Source organism: Poecilia latipinna, unplaced genomic scaffold, assembly GCF_001443285.1.
Source record: "Poecilia latipinna isolate Pla-1442-1.1 unplaced genomic scaffold, P_latipinna-1.0 Scaffold110, whole genome shotgun sequence".
Classification (NCBI taxonomy): Eukaryota; Metazoa; Chordata; class Actinopteri; order Cyprinodontiformes; family Poeciliidae; genus Poecilia; species Poecilia latipinna.
Genome location: NW_015112726.1, coordinates 262,692 through 273,036, shown reverse-complemented (window position 1 = coordinate 273,036; position 10,345 = coordinate 262,692). Strand labels below are relative to the sequence as shown.

The window sequence follows — 10,345 nt, the reverse complement described above, 5'->3', positions numbered from 1 at the left end:
TCTCAGCAGCAGAAGAAGCAACACATGCAGAGAGCTGCGGCTTCAGCTGAGAGTTATATGCACTGAACTGAAATTAAGCAACAATGCGAAGGTTGGCGGCAATAAATGACGGCTGTATCTCAGTGGCTTATTCTAATTTACATTTTTGTTTAGTTTTGGTTAACTGCTGTTATTTCTAACATGCCATTTTATTGGTTATTCACCATATACCTCCTATGGAACTTGAAAATCAGTTATTAGGATTATTTCAAAAGCCAAACCACAACACTCCGAGATCAGCACAAATTGAGCATGAGGCAGTAAAACTTACACACACAAAAAAAAAGACGAAGAAGAAATGTAATTCGTCCACAACGCAAAGCGCTCGCACCCTGTGTTGCACACAGCTTTGATGACAGAGGATAACTGTCAAGGTTATTTCTGACGGACAATTGCTGACGGCTGGCAGCGGGGTGCGAACGCTGCGCAGCGCAAATATGCACCTCACCGCAAAGATGCTTAGACAACGGATTCTTTGTCTGGAGCACAGTTATGGGGGACTCTCACACAAAGCTTTTATTCTAAGCTTTGGTTTGTTTATTTAATTATTTTTGCTGTGCCAAAATTCACCGAGTGTCTTTTTTTTTTTTTCAAAGCAGATCGCCAATTATTGCAGCCTACCTGACAACAGGCAAACAGGTTGGCATTTAGGCTTTCATGAGTCACTTTAAAAGGCACCCAGTAAGGTTTGTCTTCATCTACACATAATACAAAAGCGAAAGAATATCCTCTCTTTTTTTTTGTATTGACGTTATCATCAGTAGGACTGCCAGCTTCATCATCCTCGTCGTCATCCTCATCATCAACCCCCTCCAGCCTCCGGGTTTCGGTTAAGCGTCTCCCTGCAGCCTGCAGCATCCTCTCCGAGCGGCTCGCCGCCGACGACCCTCCGGACCGCTTTAAGTGACGTGACTGCGGACCAATCGTGCCGCGGCTCTGGGTTGACAACGCTGCTGAAAGAGATGGGCGGTGTCCAATGACGAGGGTCGGCGGGGTTGGAGAGGGGGGAGCATTGGAGTGGTATACTTCACCACCCCTCCTATGGGTTTACAAAGAGTTAGTGCAAGATATTCTGCTCTGGGAGTGAGACTGCGAGGATAAGCGGCAGTGTGCTCTCGGAGTATCGGTGTATAACACAGTAGAGGCTTTTTATGTTGCTTGACATCTCCGAGTGGGACTGAATCTCAGATTTTGCACCTCTTCTTTTTTATATATATATAAAAAAAATATATATATTTTTTTATTTTTTGGCTGTTTCGTGCAAACATTTGTGCAATTATTGATGGAGCTGCGTGAAGTTGAATCATGACGGGACACGAGTGTCTCCTCCTGCGTTCACCTCATCGGCACCTTCACCTTCACAGGTAGCCGGGTATAAGGAAAGGTGTGTGGGGGGGGGAAGCCGGGTTTCTCGGGACGTTTACGGGAGATCACCATTGATTTTTCTTTTTTTCTTCTTCTTCTTTTGGATCTCTACTTGTGAGAGGCATCACAAAACACTGATCACCTTGCTGGGTATACCGGGGGACCGACGCTGATCACCGCAATCCTCGCAGGTCGCGCCGTCGTTCCCTGTCCATTCCTGAAGTTAAATTGGGAGAAAGGAACTGCGACACTCGCTATACAGCCTCATATTAACCCCAGTTTTTGCGCTTTGCAGCTTTTACTTCAAACCTATTCATCTGTCTGATCACTCCGACAGGGGCTTTTCCCCTCCCACCTCTCTCTCCCTCTTTTCTGGAACAAAACGCCACAGAGGCAGAGAGGGATCTCTTTACCTGAATAAACGCGCATACGGCATCAAGGGATGAGAAGACTATGAGCTGACACACTCCAGTTTTTCTTCTTTGCTGCAACGGATTTGGGGTATGTATGTAGGATAAGAATAGGTCTCCGATGCCCGCTGAATTCAACATCTGACTAAGCTTACTTTGCAGGCTTCATTCATGCGCATCCATTCGTTTAGGAGCCCACACACAGCTTAAGCTCTTTAACTTTGCCAATTTAAGTGAGAAATTATTAAGACTGTGTAATGTGTTGTGAAGTTTTCCAGCCTTAGGGGTGATAGATTCTTGGTGAGCATGGAATTAGGAGGAATTGCGAAGGGGGAGTGGGGGGGGAGTAAACAGATACTGCTGCAGTTTAGAATTTGCTGATTTTTGTGAATGTTTAAATGATATTTAGCAGAACGTTTGCAGTTGGATTTAATATTATGCATTCATAAAAGACAACAGCGAGGAAAACAATTTTATTTTAGAAAAGTGGTTGTACAATAAGTATCATTACTGTGCATGCTAAAGAAAGTTAACTGAAGAGAAACTCTCTCGTGTATTCATAGGTATTTTCTTGGAAGATTACTGTCATCGTGGTCAACACTGCACAGAAGTGAATAATTAAACTGCAAAGCCTGAAGAGAAATTAACAATTGCCATGGATCTGAAAGACTATTACCTGTTGGCTGCTCTGCTTGCCTGCATATGGCTTGATCCTTCAATAGCTCAAGAATTAATTTATCCCATCAGGGAGGAATTGCAAGAAAATGTCCTTATTGGAAATATACCAAAGGACTTAAACATTTCCCATACAAATGCTGCCACTGGAGCAAGTGCAAATCTTGTGTACCGGTTGGTTTCCAAAGCTGGAGACAACCCACTGGTCCGTGTTCTGAGCAGTACCGGAGAGATATTCACAACATCAAACCGAATTGACAGAGAGAAGTTGTGCCCCGGTCCCTCATTTGAGGACAGTGAGTGCTCCTTTGAAATTGAAGTGGTTATCCTGCCTAATGATTATTTCAGGCTGATTAAGATCAAAATAATCGTCAAAGACACAAATGATAATGCCCCCATGTTCCCGTCCCCTGTGATCAACATCTCTATCCCAGAGAACACTCTCATTAACAGCCGCTTTGCTATTCCTTCTGCCACTGACCCAGACACTGGCCCCAACAGTGTCCACAAATACGAGCTGATCAATGGGCAGAGTGCCTTCGGTTTAGACATTGTGGAGACGCCTGAGGGGGAGAAGTGGCCCCAGCTTATTGTGCAGCAGAATCTTGACCGGGAGCAGAAGGATACTTATGTGATGAAGATTAAAGTGGAGGATGGTGGCAGTCCACAGAAATCCAGCACTGCCATTCTTCAGGTGACTGTAACAGATGTCAATGATAACAAGCCAGTGTTCAAAGAGAGTCAGATAGATGTGCATATACCCGAGAACTCCCCCATAGGCACATCTGTGGTGCAACTCCAGGCTACGGATGCGGACATTGGGGCAAATGCCGACATACATTACGTATTTGGAACTCAAGTGTCTCCAGCAACTAAAAGACTTTTTGCATTAAATACAACATCTGGCCTAATTACAGTACAGAGACCTCTGGACCGGGAGGAAACTGCTATTCACAAGCTCTCTGTTTTAGCCAGTGACGGCAGCTCAAGTCCAGCCAGAGCTACTGTTACTATAAATGTGACTGATGTTAATGACAATCCACCTAATATAGACCTGAGATACATAATCAGTCCAATTAACGGGACTGTTTTCCTCTCAGAGAAGGATCCCATCAATACTAAGATCGCTCTCATCACAGTTTCAGACAGGGACACTGACATAAATGGCAAGGTCATTTGTTTTATAGAGAAGGATGTACCTTTCCATCTGAAAGCTGTGTACGACAACCAGTATCTGCTGGAAACATCTGCTCTGCTTGACTACGAGGGGACGAAGGAATACAACTTTAAAATTGTTGCTTCAGATTCTGGGAAGCCGAGTTTGAATCAGACGGCCTTGGTGAGAGTGAGGCTGGAGGATGAGAATGACAACCCACCTATTTTTACTCAGCCAGTCATCGAGCTGCCCGTCATGGAAAACAACAAGCGCGACCTGTTCCTCACCACCCTTACCGCTACAGATGAGGACAGTGGGAAGAATGCAGAGATAGTTTATCAGCTGGGACCGAATGCATCATTTTTTGATCTGGACCGTAAAACCGGGGTCCTGACTGCATCCAGGGTCTTTGATAGGGAGGATCAGGATAAATTCCTCTTCACCGTAACGGCAAGAGATAACGGAACTCCCCCTTTGCAAACACAGGCAACTGTTATTGTGACTGTGCTGGATGAAAATGATAACAATCCTAAGTTCACACATAACCACTTTCAGTTCTTTGTGTCAGAGAATCTGCCTAAATACAGCACTGTGGGGGTGATAACTGTGACAGACTCAGATGCAGGAGAAAATGCTGCTGTCTCTCTTTCTATTCTGAATGACAATGAGAACTTTATCCTGGATCCATACTCTGGGGTGATAAAATCTAATGTGTCTTTTGACAGGGAGCAACAGAGCTCCTATACTTTTGATGTTAAGGCTGTGGACAGTGGCAGGCCTCCTTGCTCCTCAGTCGCAAAGGTGACCATCAATGTCATTGATGTTAACGACAACACGCCAATTGTCATCTATCCACCCTCTAACACATCTTTCAAGCTTGTCCCTCTGTCCTCTATCCCGGGATCCGTGGTAGCTGAGGTGTTTGCTGTTGATGGTGACACAGGGATGAATGCTGAACTGAAATACACTATTGTGAGTGGGAATAACAAGGGTTTATTCAGAATTGACCCCGTTACTGGAAACATTACACTGGAAGAAAAGCCTGCAATAACTGACATAGGCTTACACAGATTAGTGGTCAATATCAGTGACCTAGGCTACCCCAAATCACTCCATACCCTGGTGCTTGTATTTTTGTATGTCAATGACACCGTGGGCAACGCGACACTCATTTATGATCTCATCCGGCGCACCATGGAGACCCCAATAGACAGAAACATTGGTGAAAGTAGTGAAACTTATCAAAATGGTGACTATTTAACCATAATGATAGCCTTTGTTACTGGCGCATTGGTGGTGATCATTGTCATCTTTGTGACTGTGCTGCTGCGCTGTCGCCATGCATCCAGATTTAAAGCTGCACAGAGAAAAAAACAAGGGGCTGAGTGGATGTCACCCAACACGGAAAACAAGCAGAACAAAAAGAAAAAGCGCAAGAAAAGAAAGTCCCCCAAAAGCTCTTTGCTCAACTTTGTCACCATTGAGGGGAACAAACCGGATGATCCTGCCCACGAACCAATTAACGGAACCATCAGCCTGCCCACTGAGCTGGAAGAACAAGGGATTGGACGCTTTGATTGGAATGCCACACCTACTACCACCTTCAAACCAAGCAGTCCCGACCTGGCTCGGCACTACAAGTCAGCCTCACCACAGTCGGCCTTCCACCTGAAGGCCGACACACCTGTCTCAGTCAAGAAACATCATGTGATCCAGGAACTCCCATTGGATAACACATTTGTTGGGGGCTGTGACACCCTTTCCAAGAGATCCTCCACGAGCTCCGACCACTTCAGTGCCTCAGAGAGCAGCTCCCAAGGAGGGTTCAAAACGAAGGGGCCCATGCACACCAGACAGCAGGTAAAGGAGCACTTTTACTGGTCTATAAGTACTGCCTATAACTGCCCTGTTCCACAGTGCTGAAGTGCCAGTCTAGATTAGGGACCCACTGTAGGGTAGTCTGAAGAAAGAGAAAAACAGTACTGGAGAGTTACAACAAATTCCTCTGTGTCTCAACCTAAATTAAAAAAAGAAGGATAGAAACAAAGAAAGAGAGAAAGAAAGAAAGACCACCTGCTAATTAATGGAGTTGATCATGGACTCAGAATTGTAATTTGGGGATGATAATTATCAACATGTTTTATTATTAAAACTACTGAATTAATATTTAAGAAAATGCAAGCGGGTAAGCAATTTTCTTGCCTTACAATTTTTCTTCAGCACCCAGTTTAGAAAAACTGGCAAACTGTATCTACACAACAATAATTGTGATTCAATGTTCTTTGTGAAAGAAACATTTTTTTCTTGCCTATCTACTCAGATAATGGTCATCATCACAGCAAAAATGCTGCCAACGTGAAAAAAAAGCAGACTTTTCACCTCTCTTCTCATAACAGTGTTTTCATGTTTTTTGTTTGTTTCTTTATTTTAATGTGTATTGTAATATCACTAAAGATTTTGTAATCTTTTCAACACCTGCTGCTGCAACAATAGTCAATAATTAGACCGCTACAGTGGTATTGTGAATGTCACTGCAAGCTTTGCCTCATCATCTATGCTTGAATTAAATGCCTGCTCTCAAATCACACTAGCGAACTGAGTAAAGCTCGTCTGGAACTTGATACACATCCAATTCAAAAAGGATTAGCCAATAATGAGCCTCAAATTTCAACGTAATCCATGCTGCTTTTTATCAAAGCCTTATTAATTTTTCTGCTAATAAAGCAGCACTACACAACACACAGTTCTAATCTAACCGAACACACGTGGACAAAGACAGGAAAAGAGAGAAACCGCAGGGAGAGAAGTGGAGGGCTGTGAGATCAGAGTCTGTAGGTCAGGCTTGACATGTGGTGGTACTGAACCTTTAGGTGGCACTGTTGCGCTACATGGCATAGCTTGGCACCATGCCAACTTGCAGTGGAATGCAAGAGAGGACAAGACAGAAATGAAACCCACGTTAGAGTTCTTAGTGAAATACTTTCACCTAATGATGCAGAGGCTGCACAGGGGAAGATTGATAATGGCAGTTGTAGATCTGAGTGATAAGATCTATCCGGAGGAGAGAGTGGAATTACAGCGATGACACTGTGCAACTCCCGTGGATGCGTACCTCCGGGTCACTGCATCTGGGATGCATTTAATGTGCTTCTGTGTGAGAGGCAGCAGTCAAAAGAGGCATTCATTGTGGCGTCACTCACCAGTTGATGTGCGGTTGGCGATGTGAGAGAGATGTGAGAAGAGACAATAAAATAGGTGATGGTGGTTGCGCCTGGAGTGGGGGGAAATGAGGGTCGGGGTGCTCTATTCCAGCCCTAGAAGGGGACATATGAAATATGACACTATACTGTAAGCACAACTTCATTGATCTGCTCAGTCATCCCACAATTCCATACAAGATTTACTGCAATCAATAATTCTAACAAATGATTCAAAGAAGCACACAAACAGAGCCAATGTGTTCTCTCTATAGTGCCACTTACAATGTACCTTTTTGCTCACTGAGCTTCATGAAGTTTGATTCATGTCTTTTGAAGTACTTGTGTACGTCATAAATGGAACCTTTACAAACAACATGAATGGAACCTGTACAAACTTTTACACAGCTCAGTTGCCAATCAATCTTACTACTAATGCCAACACCAGTTGTAGGAGTTTGAACTTGGTGTTACAATCTAATTGTTTTACTGCCCGTGAAAACAAAATTAATGGCCAATAATGTAAAAGAGGTTATGCGTAATTCTACAATACACATTAAATCATACGGGAACTAATGTTGTGAAATAACTTTAAAAAAATGAACAGATCATCTAATGAATAATAACAAAATGTACAATTGTCCGTGCTTTCTCTGAATCCTTTCAGCTTCAGTTACATCAAACATTCATTGTGATCTTGTTTTAATAAGCTCAGTCAATATAAAGACTCTTTTTTAGCATGGAATTGTTGGTATGATTTTAAAAAAGTCATTTTTTTAACTCATGAGTGCAGTTTTATCCAGATGGTAAATGTACCCATTTAAGATAAAAAATAGAAAAGTTGCCTCAAACAAAAAAAAAAAAAAAAAAATCTGAACAGATTTTATTATGTTCTATTAGGTCAACTTGTGATGAGCATAGCAAAAATTTAATACTTAAGACTTGAAGTATACAGTGCCAGACTATTTAACCAAATTCAAATGTATTTCAATTTTAAATAAAAAACACTCGAGTGTAGTGCCATATAAAGATTTAGCAACCTCAAAAATATGTATTTTATACAGTTTAAGGGAAAAATAATAAATCTCATATCTGTGCAACAACAGCAAAGGGCAGAGGTTTCACAATGTAAATCACATTTTAACCTAAAATGATTTGTTTATTGTGTACAATTTGTATAACTGTCACTTAGACAAAAATTAGATATCTAATTTGGATTTAAACTACCGTAGTCTCAAATTTTAAGGTTAGATTAATAATTTAGTGCTTTTGAAAACCAAGACATAAAAGTAAAAAAGGATTTTTAAAAATAAAATAAGTATTCCTAGTAAAGTTCTAACAACACTTCATCTAAAAACCCATATGGCTGTATCATTTTGTTTTGTAAAGGTCTGCAACTTCGCCCAGTAAGAAGTTTTCAATAAACAACTGACCTGCTCAGATCACAGAGTCAGTGAGCTGCAGAAACCAAAACAGCCTCTCTTTTCATTTTATTTCATTGAAGCATCAGAGTAAATGTGGAAAACACTTAAACTGTTTGTAAAATATCAATTTTCACAAAAAATAGCAGTTTCACTTATTTTTTTGTTCAGTTAAAATACTACCAACATTTTCAGCATCGCCAAAATCGTAAGGGGTCACGGATAATTTCATCATATCTTCACTTTGGCAGATTGTCACCATGTTCAAATCCTTCACAATCTAATACTGTCATGTCTCATTCCTTTTTTTTCCCATCTAGAGTTGTGTTACATTATTTCAAAAATGCAGTGCAGACCCAGTGCCACTTTAGGGTCTTTTCTGAGGGATGTGAGATTTGTAATCATGACCATCCAACTTTTTTTCTGGCCTTGTTTAACTCCTGAAAAAAGAAAATAGTAGTAGTTGTCTTATCTATTTAATAGCTTCCCAACAAACATTTTTCTTGTCGTCTATTTCTTTTTGATTTGTTGGATTCAGGTCAGTATTTTTTTTTCTAATTTACACATTGGAATGACATGTCTCAGACATAGATGTTTAATGAATGAGGAGCTGCTCTCTGCATTAGTGAAAGGTTGAATACCTCAGTGCTGACTGAACACACAAAACATCACTGCAGGATTAATCAGATGGATTCCTCGTACATAAAAGTAAATGAATCAAATTAAAAACATCCATTCTTTATATTGTCATCCAGGATCTCCTGAGATTATTCGGATTCTGATATGTAGTTTGTCGTAGTTACTTTAAAAATTCCTCTTGTTACTGAAGTTCAAGTTAAAATAACAGACCTGGCGATCTAAAATCAAAGTGTTGCAATAGGGTTAAAAAGACATTAATCTCGTTTTATTTTGTTTTTTTTGTTTTTTTATCCTTCGCTTGAATGTTTTGTACACTGCCAACCATCTGTACTGATATTTGTATGTCATTACCACACACAATTACCACGCAGAGTGCAGTGCATTCATTTCTGACATTTCTATCAGCATATTGAATAAAAAACAAAAAGAAGATTAGCACAGTGTCTCTTTAAAAGCAAGAATGAAAATAACACCAATTACATTTGAGTGAAACCTTAAGCAGACAGTAAATCCAGAAAGCAATATCATCGGATTATCATATCATATTCCATGCAGAGTAACTGGGCTTTAGGGGTTGGGGAAAAAAGAAGATAAGAACGGCAATATTAAAGATTTCTTATATACAAGTAGATAATAAACTGTATCAATATGACTTAAAGTTATTACTAGTTACTTTTTCGGTTGAAAAATTGGAGTTGACGTAATATACTGAAATTGAAGTCAGTAGGGTGCAATTTGTTTCATTCTATCCATCACAGAGGTGAAAGATAGAATGATGAAATTTAGCATTTACTTTTCTTTAGCAAGCTAACAACAAACACCCATTGTCACCTGAAGTTAACAGGAAATAACCTTTTTCCCTAAGAATTAAAAAAGCAATTTTCTTTCAGTTTTCAACAGTCACTTCTGTGCAGCATCAGTGCCAATCAATAACAATGAAAACTGATGGACAAAAAAGGGAGCAGGGATAAAAGACATAGAAAGCAACAGCAAATCCTGACCTTCGTTTCTTGGAGCATAGACCATGTGGGGAATCATAATAGCAGACATTTACAACTGTGCTATCACAGACATATGCCTCGTGGTATAAGGTTTATACCATGCCCAATCTCTGTTGATAGCAGTGGAAGCAATCTTGGCCTACCCATTCTTTTTTTCTCTCGCTTATTATTTACCCTCTAGGGACCTGCATTAGTGTAAACAGCACTGGAGTAAAAAAAAAAAAAAAATAGCTTAAAAATACTGTCCTAGTTTCACAAGGCATCACAAGCATCTAAGAAACCAAATATAATCATCACCATCAGTCTTCCTCTCATCCTGTCAGTAGTCTTAGGCATAGCTATGGTTCACTATCATAGCATGAGCCCAGTGGCTATGCATTAACTATGTGCTCTGCATCAGATCCCGGGGCTCATGTTATCGTGGTTGAGTGGGGCGGGGGGG

The 10,345-nt window shown here is 40.9% G+C and overlaps 1 protein-coding gene across 5 annotated transcripts in view; it reads left to right on the top strand.

Moving 5' to 3' along the window:
* Positions 1-922: 922 nt before the first annotated feature.
* Positions 923-10,345, top strand: part of pcdh9 (protocadherin 9) — a 234,161-nt gene continuing 224,738 nt past the window's right edge. Inside the window, exons 1-2 of one of the 5 annotated variants that reach the window (XM_015027919.1) lie at positions 923-1,905; positions 2,378-5,505. In XM_015027919.1, coding sequence (XP_014883405.1) covers positions 2,470-5,505 — 3,036 coding nt within the window. In that variant the 5' untranslated portion in view covers positions 923-1,905; positions 2,378-2,469. The remainder of the gene's footprint in view (positions 1,906-2,377; positions 5,506-10,345) is intronic. The other 4 variants (XM_015027916.1, XM_015027915.1, XM_015027918.1 and 1 more) reach the window with 4 other exon arrangements.